General features: G+C 41.4%; 1 protein-coding gene across 18 annotated transcripts in view; it reads left to right on the top strand.

Moving 5' to 3' along the window:
• Window positions 1-26,363, top strand: part of ABI3BP (ABI family member 3 binding protein) — a 277,686-nt gene that overhangs the window by 215,264 nt on the left and 36,059 nt on the right. For 17 of the 18 annotated variants that reach the window (XM_075265013.1, XM_075265012.1, XM_075265014.1 and 14 more), the window contains 7 exons: window positions 2,534-2,623; window positions 2,874-2,963; window positions 4,012-4,101; window positions 5,719-5,829; window positions 10,840-10,908; window positions 13,255-13,467; window positions 14,691-14,799. In XM_075265013.1, coding sequence (XP_075121114.1) covers window positions 2,534-2,623; window positions 2,874-2,963; window positions 4,012-4,101; window positions 5,719-5,829; window positions 10,840-10,908; window positions 13,255-13,467; window positions 14,691-14,799 — 772 coding nt within the window. The remainder of the gene's footprint in view (window positions 1-2,533; window positions 2,624-2,873; window positions 2,964-4,011; window positions 4,102-5,718; window positions 5,830-10,839; window positions 10,909-13,254; window positions 13,468-14,690; window positions 14,800-26,363) is intronic. The other variant, XM_075265026.1, reaches the window with a different exon arrangement.

Raw genomic sequence — 26,363 nt, 5'->3', positions numbered from 1 at the left:
GAAAATTTATGGGAAACTGCCAGCACTTGCAAGACATGAAAATTTGCAGAGATGCAGAAACTATGTGCTCTGTACACAACACCCAAACAGAACTGTTAAGTCTTTTCATATGGTAAACCGCTTTTCTTACATGTACAGCATCCTCTGTAAAAAAAAAAAAAAAAAAGAAAAAAAATCAGTTAGTATAATTGGAGCTGAAATGTCTGAGACCCAGGGACGCTTCATAAATTCCACCAAAAGAATTTTTAGCATCAAGTTATAAAATGCAGTATGTTGGAACAATAAATCTTCAGCTTCAATATTACATGAGATTCCTCAATACACAATGGTTTTCTTCAACCATTATATTTACACCACAGGACTCAGTGCTATTTCCTAGAAATGTAGCAATGGTAAGGGTTTGCATCTGGAATAGTATTACTGGACAGTGTAAGGTAAACTATTGTCACTCTGTTCATTTCAAGTAAACTGATGTGCAATTGTAGCACTGCATGTAGCGCAGTATTTGCACTCCTGAAACAGAGACAAACATTTTTTTACACATTTCTGTCTGCATGCACAGATATACATTGCCATGTGATGTAAGCAGCCATGGCTAGACAGTGACTGATAAAAAAAAAAAAAGTAAATTACTACTGTACATGTTTCTTTACTGATTGCAAGAAATAGTGGAAGTCCAGTCTGTGAGAGAGATTTGATAGTTGTGTTTTATTTCATTTTATCAAGCACAGCAGTGGTTCTTAATGGACCCAATGGCTTTCAAATGATCCTGGTCCAGAATAGTCTCAAACTGACATGACTATTTTAATTTTGTAAGAATGAAATGCCTAATAATAAGATGACACTTAGTAATACTGGGTAGATGAAATGTAAGAATTATTTTGTTAATATTCATATGACTTCTTCTGATCTAGCATTTTCAAGCACTCTTTTGTCTCTACAACAAACTTACTAAGTGATTTCTTCAGCCCTATTTGAGAGCAACATATAGCAGAGCAAGAGAAGTCAAGCTCTGTGAGATATATATATATATTTATATTTATATGATTTAGATCAGGGAGAGCTGTCAATAACAGTGTGTAGATGAGGTAAGTCCTTGGAGTCCTGTCAGGTTTTACTCTGCTTTTTACTCAGCAGAATAACCCATAGATTAACTTCTCTCCATCTCTGCTCTTAAACATAGCAGATGTCACCTCACAGGTTCGGGTTCATGAAATTGTCCATAAGATTCTTTCTGTCTAACATCATGCAAATCAAGAATGTCTGCCTTATTATGTGACAGAATCACATTTCTGTTTTCAGATTCTTATATTTCATGACAGGTCATGTATGAGACATCTTTAGGCTTCCTTTATAGCTCAAGATTCTATGTAGCTAGGGGCCACACGGTGGCTCAGTGGTTAGCACTGCAGCCTTGCAGCGCTGGAGTCCTGGTGTTCAAATCCCGCCAAGGGCATAACTCCATCTGCAAGGAGTTTGTATGTTCTCCCCGTGTTTGCATGGATTTCCATCCCATATTCCAAAAAAGACATAATGATAGGGAAAAATGTACATTGTGAGCTCTATGTGGGGCTCACAATCTACATAAAAAAATAAAAAAAAAAAAAGATTCTATGTAGCTATGTTCTGCATAACTGTGTCCTCATGGGACAGAACTACATACCCTGTTTCCACGAAAATAAGACACCCCCCCCCCCCCTTCACCTTCTGGATCACATACAACCGGCGCTCTGCTAAGGAAGCATCAGCATGACTGCCGATTGTTCCCCGCTCCAGCCGCTGCATAAGACATCCCCCGAAAATAAGAAAGGTCATATGTTTCGTTAGATAATTAGTTATAAGAAACTGTCTTATTTTCGGGGAAACAGGGTAGTAGCCAATACTGAAGGATGCAGAGAATAAGACTACTGTCCAGTGGCCACACTCTATTCTGTATACCAATATGCTACCACTATCTATTGACACCCAAGTCTTTCTGAACCAAACAAGTATATTTGTGTTTCGATGGATGGCAGCTCCACAGAATGATGTTGCAAAGGATAGGAAGACACTAGTCTTGGACTAGTCTATATGATAGACGAAAGTTACAACAGATATGTAGTGATTATATACCTAATGTACTGGTTTTGGGGTTGTTTTTTTTCATCTGCAACCCAAGTGTAAACTAACTTAACAACAATTGTCACCCCCCCAAACAAACTGCATACAACTGTATATATATTTCAGCCTTCCAAAGGCATTGACAAGTATCTGAGATTTCTACAGACATGTATGTAATCTGAGCAGAGGAATGGTGTGATGCATTACACTATAACTCCATGGCAGCACTAGGTTTTGTGACATTATTTTAGCATTTCCCTGTCTAACGCAACAATTGGAGCGTGTTTCCAAGTCACGGTAATGTTGTGATTTGATGGTTACTTGTAGCCTGCCAAATTGTATCTGCAAGCCATGTTTGTCATTTATATTTATGTATTCTTACATTTGGAGACTAACTGTGTACATTCAAGGCAAATTTATGATTTACATTTAGGTGGAAAAGTATTCGATAGTACAAAGATTCTTGGTGTTAGCAGAAATACTTCAATGGAATCAAACAACACCGGAAAAAGAACATTTTCGGGTAAATATTATAATTCTTGCGTGTTTTTACAAATCATTTGAGCATAGCTCTTCCAAGGCTTTTTACTGAAGCCATCAAGATACAGCTGAGGAGAAGCTATGTCATGGTATGTATTTACCCTGAATGGCTGTTCATAACCCCTAGATTTCAGGTGAAAATAGATTATATTATAAATATAGTGAGATAAATAATTGGTAATGTCATTTGATCACATTTAAATATTTTTTTTTATTTTTGGTTCTTCCATAAGTATCATCACCACCTCTTCCTCCTGTAAAACCAACCTCCATACGTAGAAGAAATCAAGCTAGCAATGTCACAGGAAGACCTGGAGTTTCAGGTATGGGCTACCCTTTTTACTGTGCGCAGATTTTCATAAAATAAAAGGGTGTCTTTTTTAGATGTCAGATACTAGAACTGCAGTAAATTGTTAGTACATTCCCTTGATGCTGCTGTTATGAACAGTGTTCTATAGCACAGATGCTTATATTGAAATATGAAATGGAAGTCTTTGGAAAGCATCGAGATACCAGTCAGTTTACTCAAAATGTAATGTGTATATAGAAAGATAGGTAGACAGATATGTATATACATACATAGATATACTGTACATAAATATGTGTGTTGTAAGCCGTTGACTGTTCAGGTAATGGAGGGGGTGTACATCTCACCCAGACTACTTAGGTGGGTGAGATGAGAAAACTCCAGAAGGAATGTTTGTTCTCAGCAGACAACTTTCGTCTGCTGAGTATTTTGGTAAATGCTAAGTATTGGGCTAGATTTTTAGGAATGACAGGTAGGATTGGTAGTGGGACCTGTCATTCCACCCCCCTTGGTCCAGTCCATACTTTGCGGATGTTCCGGCAGCGACTCAGCTGCAGAGAGTCTCCTCATCAAGGAGGCTTATGAAGCCAGCTCCAGCAGCAACATTTTGGTAGAGTTTGGCTGGAGAGCTGACAGAGAGGTCATATTTTTGGGAGCTGTGTCCTGAATGATTCCACAGGTTTTTTTGGATTTCTGTTATTCTAGGTGAGGTAACCTATTCTATGTTTAGTTAGAGCCTAGCCGGGCAGGGATTTATTTTTGGATTCTTTCCTTTTGTTGCTGCACTACCTTTTTGAGTGAAAATAAACTCTACCTTTGTTTTGGACTAAAAGAACCTGGACTTGTGTGTCTGCCACCCCACCTAGCAACCCCAGACCCTGACAATATATATATATATATATATATATATATATATATATATATATATATATATATATATGTATATAATGGGGTATACTGTTAACCAGTCATGCTTTCATAACAGTTGTAAAATAAAAATATACTGTAATGTTTTCAGTTTATTTTTAATGGTTAATGTAATTTTACTTTATTTATCACTACAGTATCTTCACCACCTCTACTTCCTGTTCGACCAACATCTGTACGTAGAAAGCCTCAAACTACTAATGTGACAGGCAGACCAGGAAATCAAGGTATAGTAATAACATTCTATCCAGTACCGTTTATCATTACATAATCCACAGGATATCTGTTATATATGCAATAATATTATCTGTGTGAAACCACATGCTAAAATCTCAGTAGTCCATAATATAAAATATGGATCACATGAGAGAGGTGTGAAAATAAACTATAAAGCAGACGGATGGACACACTGCATACAGCTTGTGAAGCTCCACAGCCAGTCCGAAGGTAAGATGGCCTATCACCACCTTTTTTCATCTAGAGTAAAATCTTCGCTATGCAAGAAACTTCTATTAAAGGGATCCTATCATTCAATCACTTTTTTTCCTAACCAACATGTCGGAATAGCCTTAAGAAAGGCTATTCTCCTCCTACTTTTCTTTGTCTTGTACACACCGCCGTTTGCCTAAAATCCCATATTTTCTCGGTATGTAAATGAGTTCTTTCGCAGCACTCAAATAGCACTGGGGACGACCCCAATGCTGTGAGAGAACTCTCCAGTGCCGCCTCCATCTTCTTCTGCAGCGAGATCTTCACCACGTCTTCTTCCAGTAGCGGCTTGTAACTTCCAGGCCTCAGGCCTAGGGCAAACCGACTGCGCATGCCCGTTGGCCACGAGAAAATGGCCGCTTACAGTACTATGTAAGCAGCCATTTTTCTTGTGGATCCTATTTAGAAAACTAATCTAATTCTGAAGCAGTTGTATTAATACTGAGAAAAACAAAACAAGACTTCATTTGAGCCATCTGTCAGTTTATCCTCAAAGATTTAGCTTAAGTGAAATCCTTTCTAACTCCGTGGAAGACCTTTAATTCCTTGGACTTCAGTCAATTCTAATTTGTTGGTCACAACTAATAAATGCAACACCCTGTAAGAAACAGCAAAGCAATGCAGAATCCAAAGACTCTGCCATTATTCCATTCACCACAGTAAATGATGTGGTCCAGCTTCCCACAAAGCAATTAAAATGTTCTCCGAGGTTGGCAATGAAAGCTCTGCCTCTGTTTACAATTGTGCTTGCAGATATACTGCTATGATATAACTTGGGCTATGATATGTATATTCTGTTCTCACCTTTGAGAGGCTCCTATTATATTATTTCTAAATGTTAGAAATTCAATGTATCTTAGAACATCCACTCCCACTCCCCTATTTTCTAAGTAGGCTCTAAATCTGTAGCAGAAGGGATTATAGACTTGTAGATGTCTGAGTATAATAATAATCTGCCAGTTTAATATAAAGATTCTCCTACTGTGTATAGACAATGTCGCCAGTTGTCGTGAAGATTTTTTTATTTGTGTACCTGGAAATACTAACCTTTTCCCCTGATGTAGTAAATACACTGTATAAGGAATGATGTTGCCTTTTATAAGGCCAGCATTTTTTTGTCATTTTATTTTTCATAGAAAATTAAGACAAATAAATGTAAAAAAAATGTGTTTTTTTCATGAATTAAAAATACCTGATGTATTATTTAGTATCTCCCTACAGTCAGGTTTTCTTGGCACCCTAGCAGTTCTACTGCACACTTTAGCTCCTAGTATTTGTTTGGCACATATAAATACTTGTTTACTATAGAGAAATATATTTTTGATGTCTTAACAAGTGCCTGTTTTTTTAACAAGGGGATAATCTGATACCACGTGCTCCTTCAGCTACCAAGCCTGATTGCGCAATTGTATGTATAAAGTCACCAATGAAGCAGCCAACTTTACCTTCTCAAGAGGAAGATATGGGTATGATGGAGAGCTCTTGTGTCACCCCGGGCTGTTAAAGTGGACCTTTCATCCTTGCTTACATTTACACTGGCGATTTGTCCACTTACCTTTGACTCACAGTAGAGGCTATGTCTCACACACTGGAAATACAGCAGAATATATGTCCTAGTTCTTACTATACTGATTGGCTGATGTATTATGAAGGAGGCAAACCAGAATAGGACATGCCATTTTTCATATACTTTTGAATAGATCACTTTTTGGATGAAAGACCCACTTTAATACATGCTTCATACCTTAGCTTTAGGGTTGCCACCTTTGGAAGACATAATTGAGCAGTGAGAACCAGGACATGTGTGAAACTTGGTACTGTATACCTAACTGAACACTGTACTATGCAGATTTCACAGCCACTGAAGCCTAAACAATGAATGTAGTACATGCAAAATATCACTGCATAGATTAAAACTGTAAAGGTGGCAACTCAACATTGTCTGTAATGTCCACATAATAGCTTAAGGTATAGAGTGAAATAATAGTTCAAAATATTGAGCTTGCTAGGCTTTAAAGAGGACCTTTCACCTCCTGGGGTACATGTAGTGTAATGCACCGTTAGAAAGCCAACAGTGTGCACTATCAGCTTTCCTGTTCTGTGCCCCTGGTGAAGAGTTATCGGTGCCAATACTGTAGCTCTTCACTGTCAGAAGGAACTTCCTTCCTCACAGTAGCGTCTATTGCGCTGTACTATGAGAGGGGGCATTCCTTACCGCCCAGCAATGACGATGGGCAGTGAGGAACACCCCCCCCCCCCCCAGTACTTGTCTATGAACGAGTACTATCAGGAGTAGGGGAGGGGGCATTCCTCACCGCTCAGCGTCATCATATGTGCCCCAGGAGGTGAAAGGTGCTCTTTAAGTTGCAGCAGAAATATGATTGTTTGTGCAGGGTTTTGTGTTGTTTCCTTCGGGGGAATTTGACAGCGTGACAATAGGTAGTGATAGTCTTCCCTTACTGAGCCTTACATAAGAAACTAAAAAATTGGAGCTTATAGGATATGAGTCTTGGGTCTTACCACCGCCATATATGGTGGTTTTGGGCATGACATGCAACAGGATGGGCCATATCTATATAAGCGTATAAGTATAGATATGTTATACTGTATATATTGCATTTATCCAAATTTACACATTGTGTTTTTATCTATGTGTTGTCTTTTTATTTGAATTTTCAGCCATAATTTCTCAAATATTACATTCACAGTAGCTCAAACTCAGATATTAATGCTATTGTAAATTTGGATTGTAATGAGATAAGGAAGCTCAGAAGCAAAGTTATGGTCTGTTTTTACAGTTATATGGAGGAATACTAACCAGCGTTTAATGCATCTGAAGTGCGCTGGAGAAAGATAAACCAGGATTACTAAGAGGTGCATTCCTCTTATACAATTTGGTGCATCAATGTCAGTCTGTGTGCCACAAAATGGTTATGCAAATTCTGAGCATAAATTCTATTAAATCTCTTGGTCTGCCGGGTGTCCCTCTCGCTACATCACTTGTACAAAGTAGTGAGAGAGATCTGTAGAACAAAGCATTGCATAAATGGCACACACCAAAACTTGCATGTTTTTTATGCTAGAAAACTGGAGTTAAACCTTGATAAATTCCCTTCATAGAGTCTAAATAAACCAACATCAGTTTTCTGTTAACTTTTATTATATTATTAATGATGCAAAACCTAACCACAAACAAAACTTTTCCTGAACTTTAAAGGGGTTTTCCCACAAACATAACCACATTTCAATTTATAAACAGTAAGGCTGTATTCACACTGAGTAACGCTGGCGTTTTTTGTGCTTATTTTTGCACATAGCGCCGCGTTAACGCAGCGCTATGTGCAAAAATAAGCACAAAAAATGCCAGCATTACTCAGTGTTGTATTCACTTAAAAGTTAAACATTTTTTACAAATTTAAGTATTAAAAAATTTTGCAGAATTTTACAGATTTTCTCTAACCATCTTAGTGGTGATATCCGTTGTCTTGATCAGTTGCCAATGGATACGACCAAGAATGCAGGACATTTCTATTTCCAGACTTGTCAGAAACCCAGCCATGATTTCCTTAGTGTGGCCTTGTTATCAAGCAGGGACATTAAATGTATGATTAGATAACCTGGTCACAATAATGAAATCTTTGCTGGGTTTCTGATCGGCCATTCATAGTCATAACCATTGGGAACAGCTGACTGTCACCGGTAAGATGTTGAGGGTAAAACTTTAAAACTCTGCAAAATATTTAATTACTCAGATTTGCAAAGGTTTTTATCTTTTACTTTTGTACAGATTTAAATATGGTTATATTAATTGAGAAACCCCTTTAAAGGACATAGCAGGGGTCAGGTACCATGAACTTAGTTGTGTACAAAACAAAAGCTTGAAAAAGTGACAAACTGGGAGGTTACTTTTTCCAAAGGACATGGATATTCTATAGTTGTAAAAAGTTCATTTTGAGTTTAACTTTTTACAATTGAAATCTCTATGTTTAAGAAATGCATATAGAAATCACAAACAAGTTTCATACTTGTGTTACAGAATCACTTTATGTACAATAATGTTATGTGTGCATGGTTTATACCACCCTTTAGCCGCTGCTTCTCACATGTATTTTTGCATTTTATGTTATTGAGGTGAGTATTTTGTGTAACAGTCAAATGTGTATTAATGTAACATTATTTTCTTTTCCAGCATATTAAAGCATATCTATTCATATTCATAGATTCACAGGTTTATATTATTACTGTTCACTGCACGCAACATTTCTGTTTATTTTCGCCTTTATTTTCGGGTATTGTGCTGATGACTGTAAATTCATCTGAGAAGAAGAATACAATGAGAAGATACAGGCTTCATGTTAAAAGTTTCATGTTACCGTTCTCTTTCTGATACTGTAAGAATAATATGGCAATGCCATAGAAGTCATTATCTCTATACAATAATACCAGTATACAGTGACAAAATAACACTTCTATACATAAGGCAACCTAATAACACACAATTTCTAAATAATACTTCTATACAATTAGTAAGAATATAAGAATATGGTGATCACAATTCTGGGATGTAATGCCACCTGTGGCACGTCTCTCAGCAAAGTTGCTGATTCCACTTGTATGGAGAGCTCTATAAAACAATAAGTCAGTTAAGGAATGTGTTAAAAACAGCCCCCCCTCCAATTCTGACGCCCAGCAGGTCCTCACTAGTCTCTACTTCCAATCCTGTATTGACACGCAGGAGATACCCCATAGCCAGTCATTGATCACAGCGGTGACCTGCCCCAAATACAGATTGCTTGAACTTAGATTTCCTGGCTTTTCTGGATGTCAGGATGGGACCAGCAAATAAACACCAGTGGGAACCAATAGGTGCTGGAATAGGAGTGGCGGGGGAGAGTCAGTAGGCGCTGCTTATTTTTGTTTTCAACATATTTTGGGGATATTTAATTTAATAGTGAAGTCATGCATGTATACCTTAGGCCCGGTACATCCTCCTGCATCCTGAGCAGAAGTGGATTTAGAACTATGTTTACTTTGTTATTTTTAGGGTAATAAACAAATTCCCTGCATTTCCTATGACTGTAATTTATGTCACTACTTGCAAAACCACAGACGTGACTCTGCATAGGAAGAAAAATGAAATATTCAGACTTTTTTAGCATAATAGGAAAGTGGCATAGGAATTCCTTTTGAACTGCCAAACAATTTTCTGTTGAAGAAATAAAACGATACCTTTCAAAGGAATAAAGTAATCTGGAAAAGTAAACTAAGTATTCTGTGTTATTTCCAGTTCCACATTAGATCAGATATTCAGAAACATTCTTAAAGTTTCACTAAACATCTTGGTGCAGGAATAAAAACAATGATCCAAAGAAAAAGCATCTTTAAAGAGAAGGAAAACTTATGAAAAGGACATTCGCCATCTAGGCATGTGTTCATCCAGTAATAATAATGATCTCAGTCAGTTGGGTGTTCCTTTCATTTTGCTATTGGCAGGCGCATTACAGAATTTTCTCCATTGAAGCCAGACTCTAATCTAGAGGAATAAAAACAGTATAATCATGAATACTTGTATATATAAAACTACAGTTTATAAATGTACTACCTTCTGTAGTGTGAAACTGCATAGACAACATATAGCAAGAAATGCACACACTGTGGGCAACATGTAAAGAAAAGATGTCCTGGCTAATTCGTATACAGTGCATCCCAAAATTTGCAACAAATTTTATGTTTCTTTTGTGCAATGTAAGCACTGTAATAATGTTAGCCATAGGGGTATCAGCTGTTCTGTAAAAACCACGCATTGAGATATGACAGTAGGTTCAGCCATATAATAGGTTAAGGTTTGCTCTCCTGCATCTGACATATACTGTATAGACATGTGTCTGAAAGCTGAATTCTAAATAAGGAATGCATATTAATGTCACCAAAACAACACAGATTAATGCATCTTCTTTAGGGCGGAGTAATGGCATCTAAAGCAGGCCATATGCAATATCTGATGTTGAGGGAAATGAAGATAAAGCAGTTATATTCACTTCCCGCTCCTGTTGTTCTTGGGCAATTAGGTTGCTGACAGAGGAGTCAGGTAGCAGCTTTCTAGCCTTTGGTCAAGCCGAGCATGCGCGTGTATCAGGAGATTGGGTGAGCTATCTGTTTGCCCGACAGCTCCAATATGAGTCTACCAGCTTTATGTGTATGGAATGCTTAATACGTACATGATAAGAAGTTCCTAAGAAGATAACGAAACAAAATGTTCTGTTTCTTATTTCCATTGTCAGTGGACAATAAAGGATACTGTACTGTATGTAGAAGAAGATAACATTACTGTAACCAATGTTTGAGTCAAAAATATCCTAGCTATCCCTTAACTTACTACTTTTTTACCCAATTACATTTCCCTGTATTGTGAATACAGTCTATAAACATATGTTTTAAAATGTAAGTTGTACTAAATTGTATGTTTTTGCTTTCAGTGCTTTCTACAGTTTTCAGCCCTTCTCCAAAATCAGACACTGATCCTTTGGGCAAACCAAGATACATAGGTAAAAAATGATTTGCATGAATATTGTATACTACAGTATATTTAAAGAGGCTCATACACTCAGGGAGTCATTTGTTTGCTTATAGACAACAAAAGAGTAACTAAAGTACTATGGACTCCAAGGCATATTGTGGATCTGAACCTAGAACCCAATAGCCTGTACAGCATACATATATATCCATCTATCTATCCATCTGTCCTCTCTCTCTCTAATCAATAAATTAGATTTTGTTGGTGAGTGGTACATATGGTACCATGTTGTTTTTTGCACACATGTCCACCATCATTTTTTGTCAATTGAATTTAATCTTGATGGGGCACTCAAATTTGTGTGTCTCCTGGTTGATATTTAGAAGAGGGTTCCCATGATATATAATATATGCAGACCTTACATAAGCAATCATCCAGCATGTAAGCACAGTCATTTAGATATATAATATCCACTTTTACAGGTCTCTCTACAACTTGGACAGTAGTGGTGTCTGCTGATCTCTCCCTCCTCTAGTCACACTTTTTACTGGATCATCTGAAGTGCTACATTATTGTATGCATTCACATGTTCAGCAAATTCCTATATATTACAATTTATATGTTGTCAACTTATATGTACCCCAATATAAAGCCTAAAAATCTTGCAGATCACCCATACAAAACAGCTTAAATACTTATGTAACCGTTATTAAAAGTGACAGAAAACTTCTTCTGGTCCTTATTCAATCACTTGTCATACAATCCTATGGCTGATTGAATTTTAAGGGTCACATGCCTGACATATTAGTAAACTCTATAGTTTCCTTACTTATAATTGGAAGTATAATTGTCCACGGCACTCCTGCAAGAGACACAAATTTGTGTAAAAGAATAGTTATATTCACTTCTCCCATGTACAGATCCCCTTTCTGTATTTACCCACAGTTTTACCTACTAAATCACATGAAGCTGAGGATTAAAATACTCAAGAATGGTAGGGTATCTTAGATCACTCTTATTTCTCAGACATCTAGCAAATGTTTATGATTATACAAGTACATTTCAGATTAAGCTGGCAAAGTTAGCTTAGTACTTAGGTTATATACACTACCAAGGGGTGATACTTCAGGTGTGGCTGTTTTTCATTACATACATAATCGCTTGGTTTGATACATAATAATATCTGCCATTGTGTAATGTTTTTATCCTCTTGTGGTGATTATGATGCAATCTAAGCAGATAAAAGTAGAACTCTCTCCAGTTACTCATTCAGATCATATTACTGTTATACACATGTCCCTAGGGATGAGTCAAGGATTAATACACTATAAAATATTTGAAATAAAAAAGACTCCAATATGAGTCTACCATCTTTTAACTTGAACAATAACAATAGGAGCTTGGAAATTGTGATAATTCTTGTCTGACATATGCTTATGGTTGGCTGGGTAAGGGATGGGGCTTGAGCTGTGACAATGTATGCCATAATTATGACAAAATTCTGGCTCAAATTTCTGTTGCAAAGTAAGTCAACTAAAACGTTGTATAAACTTAAAGGGATTCTATAATTAAAATCACATTTTTTCTCGATCACACGTAGGAATAGCCTTAAGAAAGGCTATTCTTCTCCTTCGCCTTTCAGTAGAAATCCCAGTTTTCGTCTGTATGCAAATGAGTTCTCTCGCAGCACTGGGGGCAGTCCTCAGTGCTCAAACAGCACTGGGGGCATCCCCAATGCTGCGAGAGAAATACCAGCGCTGCCTCTATCTTCTTCTGGAACGCCCTCTCCCTGTGTCCTCTTCTGTCCTGGATTCCAATCTTCTAGGCCTCGGGCCTCAGGCAGAGCAGACTGCACACGCCTGTGGCCACAAGAAAAATTGCCACTTACACAGTAAGCTGCCGACTGTGCATGCGTAGAGGTTTGAACCCAGCTGTGGAAGAAGACGCACAGAGGCCATTCCTGAAGAAGATGGAGGCGGCGCTGGAGATTTATCTCGCAGCATTGGGGATGCCCCCAGTGCTGTTTGAGCGCTGGGGACTGCCCAAAGTGCTGCAAGAGAAATCATTTGCATGCAGATGAAAACCGGGATATCTACCAAATGGCGGCGCAGAGAAGACATCTAAAGGTAGGAGAAGAATAGCCTTTCTTAAGGCTATTCCTATGTGTGATTGAGAAAAAATGTGATTTTATTGATTGAATCCCTTTAAACTGGGATGTGTAAAGAAGTGTGATCAAACTGATGTATTGTAAGATTGTCTACTTTAGGATGTCTAAAATTAGACAGAATTAGTAAATTTGTCTTGTGTGTTCAATATTTTTTATGATTGCTATGATTAATCTAATATGCTTATTTCTGTATGCCCCATATTCCTACAGCACCTCATGTAGTATACATGAGCAAGAATGAATCTGTACCATGCTCCATCACAGAAACACTGCAACACTTTCCCACAGATGAGGAGAATCCCAACCAGGAGGCCACCACTCCTCCTCAGAACCCCCCAGCTAATCTTACAGTGGTAACTGTAGAGGGTTGTTCATCCTTTGTAGTACTGAATTGGGAGAAGCCTGACAATGACACCGTGACTGGTTAGTAAAATGAATCTGTTAAGCATACACTGAACTTCCATTTAGCTTTGTTTTCAAGTCTGTGGGTTGGACCTACCTGCGGGGTCCTGTTAAGAGAGCCAACAAATTAATTCGTGAGACCGCTGTGAGGAATTGACATTCACATTCTCGTTCACATTTCTTTTTTGTCTCTGTCTTTATTCCTGTTGTTTGCGTCTTTAGTATTATTTTGCTTCAGAGTGTGATTTTTATTCTGTATATTTTACAATATTGTTTGCATTTTTATATCAATTAAACCATATTACTATAACTATTTATACATATTGGGAAATGAATGACGTATGTCTTTGTTGCTTATAGCGTTCCTTCCCTAGGCTCTACACAAACTGCTTTAGATTCAGGTTTCTGATGGAAAATCCTTGTGACAGAAACCTTGAACACATACTGTTAACCTTAGACATATGGTACATATGGTGTACTGTTTTCTGTAAGGTTGGGTTCATATCTGTGTTGTACTCTCCATCTGTCAGAAGAAAAGAAAAACTGAGAAACAGATCACTTTAAACACCCATCGATATGAATGGACGTTCAGACACATTGCTTGTCTTCAGTTGCATCTGTTCTGCAAGGAATCCAGTTTTTTTTAACTGAAGAAACGGATTTTCTCATCAATTTCAAAAAACGGAATCCCGATGAAAGGGAGCAGATCATTTATTTTATATTGAAGTGAATCAAAGACAGATCCAAACAGCAAGGAAACTATTTGGATCCAGTTTTTAAGTATTATTCTTGTTTATGATGGATCAGTCAAAAACAGATATTACAACATAGATGTGAACCCAGCCTTGGACATGCACAAATGTGTTCTGTATTACCTTTTCTTTTGACTGATAGCTTTGGGTTTTTTTTCCAAAGTCATGTCTCATTCCACTTATCTCAGTATATATCAAACTAAAAGAAAAGGTATAGAAAGACATAGCTGTGCAATATATAGTAGCAAGGTGTACTTAAAATTGCAGTGTATTGAAGTAAATACAGTAGTTCATTATTAAATGTAAGTGAGGGATGACTTTATCAGAATTAGATTGTGCTGCAGTATAAAATACTTTATCCTTAGCCTACATCTAACATCTAATAACTAGTCTTAGAGACACCAAGCTGCATACTTGAAGAGATTTTCTACGTAAAAATTCTGTCTGTTTATTTCACCCAGAACACAATTTAATAAGCATGTTTGTTATTAGAATATGATGTCATTTCCAAAGAAAATGGTGGTCCTCCTGGAAAAGACCAGTCAATCATAACCACAAATCAAACACACTCCACAGTAGAAAACCTAAAACCAGATACAAGGTAAGTGGACAACACCACATTGGGTGTACATTTGCTTGCCTACAGTATCTATCAGAGTATTATTCATCCTGGTACCATGTTATAACCATTTAATAACCATTAGCCTAATCTGAAAGTTAATATTTTTTGTTGTTTGAAATGCATAGCTTTTTGTAGAGAGCAATTCAGTAGATGTCCATTTTAGTTGATTGAATGCTGTATTTACGACTATGACAATTGTGTTCAGAAATGTAAGAAGAACCATTAACATTGGACCAGTAAAGGATCTATCACCATAGCAGCTAATGTAGCTACTAAAGCGTTCACCATCTGAGTAAACCAGGCGTCAAACAATAATGCCTACCATTAATGCCTGAAGCATACGTTAAAGTTTGATCTCCAAATAAATTTGTGTGCATTCCATACTTCACCTATTTGTGCTATGCGTTATTAGATTATATAAATGGATTTGGAATTCCACCAGGGACCAATATTGCCATGAAAGAAGAGTTTGACTTATTACTTGCTGCTACTGTTTTTCAGAGTGCATGTGAGGATTTGTTTCTATTTTTTTATTTGTTTCTATTTATCTTGCCCTGTTATGTACTTAAAGGTCCCTTTTATGCCAACTTTTTTCCGCTAGTTTGTGGTGTTTACTAAAAAAATATGGACACATTAACATTAGTTAGTTTCCGTTAATGTCAGTTATGATAGGTGTCTGGTTTTTGTTTTGTTTTTTTTTTTTGGGGGGGGGGTGTTAATAGACACCTTCATAACAGAATCCAACGGTAGTGTGAACTCTGCCTTAGATGTTTTTGATTGAGGCTAAGGGCCCATGTTGCAGAAACGCAGCTTTTTTTGTTGCAGATTTTGTTGTGGCTTTTTGAGTCAAAGTCAGGAGTGGATTGAACAAAAGGTAGAAGTATAAGAAACTCCCTATATTCGCCCATTCCTTTTGTAATCATTGTTGGTTTTGGCTCAAAGAACCGCAGCAAAATCTGCAACAAAAAAAGCTGCAACATGGGGCCTGAGCCTGAAATTGCTTTGGTTTCAGTAAATGTGACTTTTTAATGCTGCAAATTCAACAAATGACCATTTTCAGTTGTTTACAACCTATAAAATACTTAGAAACTCCATTTTTCATAATAATTTGAAACAGTGGAATTTTATTTTTTTTAATCTATGAAAAAAAATTTATGGTTGAGAGGTTTGTCCAATAAAATTTGATTTATACTCTTTTAATGGTTGAAGATTTGAACATTATACTGACTATCATTTGTTTCGACCATTTTGGAAAATCAGAGAAATAAAGAATTTGCATAATAATTTGGAACGTGGTGTATGTTCCTAGATTTTTAACTAAAGGGCGTGCAGACTTACCGTAAATAGCATCAATGAATGTTAGCAAAGTAGTTCTACACCATGCAAAGTCATGTGATTAGAAAAATAGACAACCTCGCTCCTGTTTACAGGGATACAGTGCAACAGTATCTGGAATAAAGATTGTAAATGTTATACTGATGATTTGTACACTTTAATTTTGCCATTCTCAGATGAGAAGGGGACATGTAAATTTCCATTAAATGGATGTAACATGTTTCCCTTTTATGAGTGTTTTACAGTTAACAGAATTGCTGTTCCACCAACACCTGCCCACCTCTGCCAAATAAGATTTTTTGCTGTTTATTCAGCTGCTTGTTTTGGAAATATTATCCATTACCCTTTTAGGACTTTCCACTGGCGTCTAACAAACAGAATGTGGGATTTGAAGAATGGCTACTTGCCTGGCAATGTGTGATCCAGACATCCAGTGTTTATAGAATAGTTGGTTGGTGTTTGAACACCACTTATTAATGCCAGCTAGAAAAAACAATTTTTAATTTCCATGCCATTCATAAAGTACCTTCCATCAGTATTAAATCTGCTTCTGTAGTCACAGAATTATTCATCATTTGTGACTAACTTGTAGTTTATACTAGACATATTTATTCAGTGGATTTAATGGACAAAATAACATGACTCATATTGCAAAAAAACAATTAGGTCCCATTCACACGGGGCAAGAGGGGGCGGATTTTGGCGCAGAATCCACATCATAATCCGCCCCCTCACAATGGTGGTCTATGTAGACCGTTAGCGTTCTTTTTTCCGCTAGCGGAAAAAATAGACGAGCTGCCCTTTCTTCAGGCAGATTCCACAGCTTACGCCAGAACGGAGTGCCGTGACTGTAGCTTCAGCTGTCTTTAACCTGTTGGTCTCCCCCTCAGACCTCCATCTTCCTACCTATCTACTTAACTGGTAAAAGTAGTTAGCCCGCACCTTCCCAGAGCACCAGAGAGGTCCTCTGTGCCTTCACTCATAAATCCTTTTAGCCAGTAGATTACAGAAAGTTGGTTTTAAAGGGATCCTATCATTCAAACACATTTTTTTCATTAACATGTCAGAATAGCCTTAAGAAAGGCTATTCTTCTCCTACCTTTTGTTGTCTTCTCCGCGCCGCCGTTCACTTGAAATCCAGGTTTTTGTCAGTATGCAAATGAGTTCTCTCGCAGCACTGGGGGCGGGCCCCAGCACTCAAACAGCACTGGGGAGTCCCCAATGCTGTGAGAGAACTCTCTCCATCACCACCTCCATCTTCTTCAGCAATGTCCTCTTCATGCGTCTTCTTCTGGCGCAGGCTTCAGACTTCTAGGCCTCAGGCCTAGGGCAAAGCCGACTGCGCATGCCCACCAGCCACAAGAAAATGGTCGCTTACAATACTGTGCAAGCAGCCATTTTCTCGTGGCTGGCGGGCATGCACAGTTGGCTTTGCCCTAGGCCTGAGGCCTAGAAGACTGAAGCCTGCGCCGGAAGAAGACATATGAAGAGGGCATTGCTTAAAAAGATGGAGACGGCGCTGGAGAGAGTTCTCTCGCAGCATTGGAGACGCCCCAATACCATTTGAGCGCTGGGGCCCGCCCCCAGTGCTGCAAGAGAACTCATTTGCATACCGAGAAAAACTGGGATTTCAAGCGAATGGTGGCACGGAGAAGTCATCGAAAGGTAGGAGAAGAAAAGCCTTTCTTAAGGCTATTCCGACGTGTTAATGAGTAGAGATGAGCGAACAGTGAAATGTTCGAAGTTTGATTCGAGTAGCCACTCAATACTCGACTGTTCGATCAAACATCGAACCCCGTTATAGTCTATGGGGGAAACCACTATTCGACTCAGGAGAGTCACCAAGTCCACTATGACACCCCAGGAAATGATGCCAACACCCTGGAATGCAACTGGGACAGCAGGGGAAGCATGTCTGGGGGTATCTAACATGCACAAGTCACTGTATTACACCGGGATCCCTGTCAGCTTGCGATATGTGGGAGCTGACTTTTTCCCATAGGAATGCATTGACCAGCATTGATTGGCCGAATTCCATACAGAGTACAGCATTCGGCCAATCAACGCTGGTTCTGCCGAAGGCTCGTCTGTGAGGAGCCGGATCTCTGATGCAGCAGAGCTGAGTGTGCAGCAGGGTTCAACGCATCTCTGATGCAGCAAAGCTGAGTGTGCAGCAGGGTTCAGTGTATGGCCAGCACTGCTACATCTCGGCATAGGAATGCATTGACCAGCATTGATTGGCCGAATGCCATACAGAGTACAGCATTTGGCCAATCAACGCTGGTTCTGCCGGAGGAGGCGGAGTCTAAGATCGGTCCACAGTAGTCTCCATTCTGGTCTGATATTAGACTCCGCCTCCTCCGGCAGAACCAGCGTTGATTGGCCAAATGCTGTACTCTGTATGGCATTCGGCCAATCGATGCTCGTCAATGCATTACTAGGGGAAGAAGTCAGCTGACAGGGATCCCGACCAGATAGAGCCCCAAAGAGCTGTGTGAGTGACATTCCCACCTAAAGAAAGGTAATCCCTAGCTAACCCTGCCTGTACATCTATTCCTGTCTCACAGTCATATAGTTCACAGTCTCATATGAACCAGATATTAAATCCACTATTCGTATAAATTGGAGGTCACCTGATTTAGCCAGCCAATTACTTTTTCCGATTTTTTTTCTATGCCTCCATTGTCGTAGTTCCTGTCCCACCTCCACTGCGCAGGTATTGGTGCAAAAAAAGTGCCCAGGAAGGTGGGAGGGGAATTGAATTGTTAGTGAGTTTGCCACCTGGTGTTCGAATCGAACATCTTGAACAGCCTGATATCCAAAAGAACATGTACGCGATCGAACGGTGTTCGCTCATCTCTATTAATGAGAAAAAAAAGTATTTGAATGATAAAAACTGTTGACATGGTGGTGTTGGGTACCATACAGATTATGTACCTTCCCCCCTCCCCCTCACTCTCTCCTATGCTGAGTCACCATCCTGCATGTTTTCTGCGATTGCCCTGTGTTATATGATTTTTGGACTACTGTATGGCAGATTCCATCTAAATTCACTGACTATTCCCTGCCTTTATCTCTAGTGTTATTTCTGCTCCACCTCTGTGCTATCCCACTGGAGACCTACAAGGGCTCAGTGGTGCGCCATCTGGTGAACGTGACTAGAACCTGTATTCCAGTCCTTTTGAGATGTACTTCACCACCTTCTACTTCAATGTGTGTTAGGAAAATTCAGGTGATACAGAGGGTGGAATAGCTCCTTGGCTCCTGACTCTTAGAAAAGATTCAACAGACTCTCCACATCTGACTGAGTGACCATGTGATGACATCTGGTATGGATGTCTGGTTTATTCATCACTGCTGTTTTCATACCTTACTCTCCTCTGCATCCCTCCCTTTATTTTATTATGTCTCTGCCTTTCCTCCCTCCTGGGGGGGCATATCGCTCCCCTTTTAGGTTGTCTTACAGTAGTCCATTAGGAGCTGTAAGGAATAGTTCATTCCCCAGACCTCAAACCTTAGATAAGTATTGGTTTGGGTTTTCTTTCCTGCCCAGGTAGTTCGTTAGTGACTAGTATTAATTGTTCTTACCCTTATGTTGATGTATTGCTGAAAACAATTTCAGATTGGCTATTTCATGTTCCTTTAGGATAACTATGGTAATGTTCTATTTCTCTGTAAAACCTAAGAATAAAAGAATTAATAGAAAAAAATTGGGGGTAGCATAAAAGTTAAAAGAGGTTCTAGTATACCCCACGTTCAGCATTGTTCTTTCTCTTTTGTCAGAGAATTGTGTATTGCTGTTAATGTCACGAGTAAAGCATTCTTAATTTTTCGGATCATTTAGGGCAAATATGTCACAACATAATTTTTTCATTATGTTCAAGTTAGTAAGAAAAAAACCTTCAAAGTTTCCATGGATTATAAAACTAGAGGAGAGCTGGCACAGAAAAGTGGAATCGTGTTTGTGTATGGGTTTTTCTTAGTTGGATGTTACTCCATTTATGTAGTTGTTTGTTAATGACAATTCCATGAACAAGGTTAAACCTGTGGGGTTCTCAGTTGATCTGGGAGGTAATTTGGGTCTCTGGAAAGAAGGAATATCATATTTGCCACTGGCTGAATTTCCAGATTGTCCACATCCTAAAAGCATCAGTATATAGATTTACAGTTTCACTTAAGTACTCTTGAACCAAGAGACTGTTCATTTTGGTGCAAAAGTGCCAATTTGGCATGAAATAGGGAAATTTTACTTACGTGGGAGTTCAGGTGAATGGCAGGTCAGGAGTTGCACATTTCTAGTTTTGGTTTGGTTTTTTTTTAAACTGTAATTTTTATTGAAATTTTTCAAATAAACAGTAAACAAACAATGAAGAGCAAAGACTTCCGCCAAAACCAGAAGCATATTTCTAGTTTTAATGTGTATTTTGCTTTCTCATTTGTGCATATCCTACATGATTGTGTTCTATCAATCCTCATATAAATCTGATTTTTCCTTTCCCATTGGTAATTCTTAAAGGGGTTATCCAGTTATGGCAACTTATCCCCTGTACACAAAACAGAGGATAAGTGTCCGATCAATGTCCTGATCGCCAGTTTCTTCAGTGATCAGAAAAATGGGGGACGGAAGGTGCCCCTAAAGCCTTCCTGTGGAAGGAGTGTAATTTCTGTGATGTGGCCAGAGAGCCCTGCACGTCTATGGCATCGTGGGGAATGCAGTGCTGGTGTTCAGGTCAGTGATCGGGACCCCAGTGATTGTCCGGTGGATAAGGAAAAAGTGTCCATAATGGCACAACCCCTAAATAAATAGGCATAAATTCTATTTTTTGCCTATTTTTACTTACTAATCTAAAGTGCCTATGATATTGAACCTTGTAAAAGGCAAGAAGATTACGGTATATGCACATGCCACACTTATTGCAGAAAGGTCTGCAATTGAAAATCATTCTCTTTTTTTCTATGCTTATCTTGGTTGCAAACACATAGTGTGAATACTTTTAGTTGACGAGGAGACAAAACAGGAAAAGGAGCTAATGCTGGCCATTAGGATGCAGTGTATTTTTAGTTTTTCCTAAAACATTTTCATTGATAATGCCATGTAAGGTCTTCTTTCTTGTGCTCCAAGCTGGATTTATTATGATATCATCTTGTAGTACATATAACATAGTGATGAATTTACAATGTTTTTCTGAATACAAACAATAACATATAATGTAGGAAATTTATTAAGGCGCCTAAAGAAATCATTCTGATGTAAAGTTTGTTTTTCTACAAAAATGTATAACTTTTTACTGTTCTGTGTCCTGCATAGCTTTCCCAGCCTGAAATTTGGTTTCCCCCTACGCCCAACAACAGCACAACTGGGGTATTTCTGCCCCTATGAGCTGTTAGGACAGGTGGAATTTTTAATTACCTAACAGCTTTTGACCCCTATAAGAGGCCGGAAGACCTGCTCCTCCCTTGTGTTTTTTTCTGTCCTGTGGGACAGGACAGGTGGTCAGGGGGGAGCAGGTGTTCTACTTACCGAACGTGCACGCTGGGCGGGCATTCAGGGTGTGTCTTCATCTTCATCCCTGCCTCTTCTTCCTCCAATGTCCTCCGGTCCCGTCTTCCTCCAGCGCTCGCGAACGGACAGTGATAGCCGGGGCGCATGCGCAGTAGCCGTAGTAGAAGCCGCATGCTACTGCGCATGCGCCCAGGCCGTTTTTTCATATCAGTGTCTGTGAGCGAGCGCTTGAAGAAGACGGGACCTGAGGACATCGGAGGAAGAAGAGGCGGGGAAGAAGATGAAGACACACCCTGAATGCCCGCCCAGCGTGCACGATCCGTAAGTAGAGCACATTCTTTTTTAGGTTATTTTTTTAAAACGGGGGGGGGGGGGGTAGTTTAATATAACATTACCGATGCCTGAATAGCCTTTTTAAAGGCTATGCACGCATATGTGGGGCTCTAGCAGCATGATTTTGCTGATAGAGCCCCTTTAATTTTCAACTTTTGCATTGCAAAGGCTGAAAAACGACAGTTGAATATGTACTGTGGATTGTTGAAATCCCATCCACAACACTACAATTGCACTCCATAGTGGATTAGCTGCTGGTGATTTTGTAATTTTCTCTGCAATTTTGCATGTCCCTCTGCCCAAAGTCAGACTTCAAACAGAAAGATTATGAATGATAATCTGTTTTCCCTTAGCCCAAACAGCAGCACAACTGGTGTATTTCTGCCCCTATGAGCTGTTAGGACAGGTGGAATTTTTAATTACCTAACAGCTTTTGACCCCTATAAGAGGCCGGAAGACCTGCTCCTCCCTTGTGTTTTTTTCTGTCCTGTGGGACAGGACAGGTGGTCAGGGGGGAGCAGGTGTTCTGACCTCTCAGAGAGGTCCACTGCTCTCCCCCTTCCTTACCTGACAGCGGAAGACCTTCATTTTTTCTTTCTCATCAGGAGGTTTCTTCTTCCCGGCGGGGACCCTGCTGCCTCATGCGCGCGCCTGTGTCTCTGTCGCGCTGGGTCCAGGGCTTCCCCATGCGCAGGAACTTCAGACCTAGGAACCTTTCTCAGGTTCCTCGGGTCCGCCGGCTAACTGGTCCGCCACGCATGCGCAGTGCGCGGTCTCGCGACGGACGTAGAAAGAAACCCCTAGACGCAAGCTTTGTCTTGGAGATTCGGGGGGGGGGGGGCCCTCCCTGTTCCTGGGGGTTCCAGGCCTGAGTTGGATCCCCCTGCCCCCCACACTCTTTTTAGATTCAGATTGCCTCCTTTCAGGCCCCACCCCTTTTTGGGTGCCGACCCGGGCAAACCCCGCCCCCTGGCCTATTTAAAGTCCCCTAAGCCATCATTCAGTGCTTGTCGCTCCGGATACAAGCACATCAACTGGAGAAGCTCCTGGTCATTTAGTTGCCCTGGAAAGCTGTACTTCGTTGATTAAGGTTTGGTGGACATGGCCGGGGGGGGGGGGGGAGGAGGTGTAGAGGATTTGTATCCCTGGGGGCAGTAAGTTGTTAGTGTATCTCTCTTTCTTCCTCCTCAGAATGTCTTCCTCTTCCTCCTCCACTGTTCCTCCTCGAAGGAAAGCTGCGTCCAAGAGGAAGCACCTGGCGTGCGTTACTTGTAACATTCCGCTTCCTGACGACTCCCAGTACCGGTTCTGTCAGGGGTGCAGAGCCCCCCCCCCCCTGAAACAACTCCCATGCGAGAGATGGTTTCCTGGGTGAAGGGGTATGTCCAGGACTCCATGAAGAGGATGGAATCTGTCTCCCTGGCCAAGAGACCGCGCCTGGACTGTGAATTGTCCCTGCCGCCCCTGGAAAAACTGCGCCTCAGGGACGTGGAGTCGTCATCAAGTACTGAGGAGGAGAAGGAGATTTTTCCCCTGGACAAGATGTCCAGAGTATTCAGGACCCTGAGAATCAGAGACCGGGAAGGCGGGGAAGGCTCAAGCCGCAGGTCCCGTACTTTCAGGCTGTCTTCGGAGATGCTCCGCCTGATGGAGGGCGAATGGAGGCACCCAGAGAGGTCCTTTGCGCCATCCAGGCATTTTAAGGTGCTTTTTCCCGTCTCTGAGAGTCAGCTGAAGACGTGGGGTCCTCCACCAAAAGTGGACGTCGCCGTGGCCAAATCATCAAGGCGCACCGTCCTTCCATCAGAGGACGGGTCTGGTCTCAGGGATCCCATGGATCGCCGAGTGGAAGGATCTCTGAGGCGGGTGTATTCGGCCGCCTCTGCCCAGGCCTCTTTGGGTATTGTCACGAATGAGGTAGTGACTGGCTAACGGGCAGAGCTTTCATCTCTTGCCAAGGACATCGATTCCGGCGTGGATCGAGATGATCTCCTCGCAGCAATGTCAGACATCACTTTACTGGTGGATCATCTGACAGAGGCTACCCATTTTCAGACCCGTCTGGCGGCCAGATCCATGGCACTGGCTACTGTGGCTCGTCGACCCCTGTGGCTGAAGCCCTGGAAGGCTGATCTCACCTCCAAAAACAGCCTGTATGGTCTCCCCTTTGAGCCCGGATGGCTGTTCGGGAGGGAGCTCGACCACATCATGGAAGGATTGGCTGACTCCAAAGGCAAGAATCTGCCACAGCCTCTTGAGGGTCGGAGTTCCTCCTTTCAAGGAAGAGGTGCCACCAGGAGAGGAACCAGAGGCCAGCGGCGATCCAGCAGAGGTAGAGGTCGGGGCTCATCCCATGGGCGTAAGAGTGCCCCCTTCTAAATCCCCCACATTACCCCCCCCTCCCCTGTGGTGGGCGGTCGTCTTTCCCACTATGTGGATGCCTGGCGCCAGAATATTCGGGACCCCTGGGTCATCCAGATGATCCAGGAAGGCTATAAAATTAATTTTGTTTCCCAGCCGCCAGAGAAGATGGTAAGAACCCGCCTTCTTCAGGGCCCCAAACAACTTCATCTGGAGAAATTGATTCAGGAGTACGTGGACAAAGCCACGCTGGAGGTGGTTCCTCGCGCAGATCAAGGCTCAGGCATCTATTTTCCAGTCTTCTTGGTCCCCAAGTCATCAGGCGAGTGGCGTATGATCATCGATCTCAGGTATCTGAATCGCTTCATCCGCAGGCTGCGGTTTCGCATGGAGACCATCAGGTCAGTGCTACCTTTCATGCACCCTGGAGATCACTTCGTCACTCTGGACCTGAAGGATGCCTACCTCCACGTACCCATCTTTCCGGCACACCGAAAGTTCCTAAGGATTGCCGTATACATAGAAGGGAAAGAGGCGCACTTCCAGTTCGCAGCACTCCCGTTCCGCATATCCTCCGCCCCCCACACCTTCACAAAGGTCATAGCTCCGGTCGCTGCCGCCCTGCGCCTTCAAGGCATATTCATAGTCCCGTACCTGGACGACTGGCTTCTGAAGGCTCATTCAAAGGAGGTTCTTAGCACGCAGGTGCAGACTGTCGTAGCTCTACTAGTCAAGCTGGGGTGGCTGGTAAACTGGCAGAAGTCAGTAATGGTGCCATCAACACGAGTTCAGTTCCTGGGACTTATTCTAGACTCTCTCAACATGACGGTCTCTCTACCCTCTCCTCGCAAAAGGAAAATTGCTCGGGCAGCACATCATTTGTCTTCTACACGGAAGGTCACCATCAGGACGGCTATGAAGGTCCTTGGATTGATGTCCGCTACCCTAGATGCAGTTCCTTGGGCCCTATGGCATATGCGTCCTCTACAGAACAAGATCTTGAGAGTCTGGAATCACAGTCCTTCAGGTTTACAGAAGCCAATCCAGTTAACCATCAGCACCCGGCAGACCTTGCCCTGGTGGACCCATCTGCGAGATGGGAAGTCCTCGGTCCAGCCCGCCTGGACCCTGTTGACTACAGATGCCTCCCTCACAGGCTGGGGAGCTCATCTGGGGGAGACCCCGGTTCAAGGTACATGGAATCAGCGGGAGAGGACGCACTCATCCAACTGGCGCGAGCTTACCGCAGTTCATCGAGCCCTTCTGTCATTTGCACCACTTCTACGAGGGAAAGCGGTCAAAGTAAGATCAGACAATCTGACGACAGTCCACTATATCAACAAGCAGGGAGGAACCAGGTCCCCCTCGCTCCTGCAAGTCACCAACCTGATCTTCTCCTGGGCAGAACGGAACCTCTCCCAGCTGGCCGCGGTACATATCCAGGGCCGCCTGAACATCCTAGCGGATCAACTCAGCAGAGGCCGCCCGACCGCAGGCGAATGGTGCTTGAATCAAGACATCTTCCACTACCTGACCAGGAGGTGGGGTCTCCCTGAGGTGGATCTGATGGCCACCCAACACAATGCCAAAGTAGAAAGGTTTTGCTCCCTGTACCGGGAAGACAACCCTTTGGCTGTGGATGCCCTGTCAATACCATGGAGGTTCGAACTGGCATACGTGTTCCCTCCCATCCCGATGATCCCAAAGGTATTGGCGAAACTCAGGCAGGACCAGACTTCGCCAATAGTGATCATGCCGTTCTGGCCAAAAAGGGTATGGTTCACCAACCTTATCCTTATGAGTCGGGGGAACTACTGGAGGCTTCCACCAGTCAGGAACCTGGTGTCACTGAACAGTCGGCCGTGCCTGGGCCTAGACAAATTCAACCTCACTGCCTGGAGGTTAACCGCGCCATACACGCAGACAGAGGATTGTCCCAGGGAGTGCTAAGTACCTTAGCCCATTCAAGAGCAGAGGCAACCAATCAGAGCTACCAAAGGATCGCCCGGAT

Source organism: Leptodactylus fuscus, chromosome 2 (assembly GCF_031893055.1).
Source record: "Leptodactylus fuscus isolate aLepFus1 chromosome 2, aLepFus1.hap2, whole genome shotgun sequence".
NCBI classification, from domain to species: Eukaryota; Metazoa; Chordata; class Amphibia; order Anura; family Leptodactylidae; genus Leptodactylus; species Leptodactylus fuscus.
Note: the sequence above shows the minus strand (reverse complement) of the source record. Positions and strands in the feature narration are given on the sequence as shown.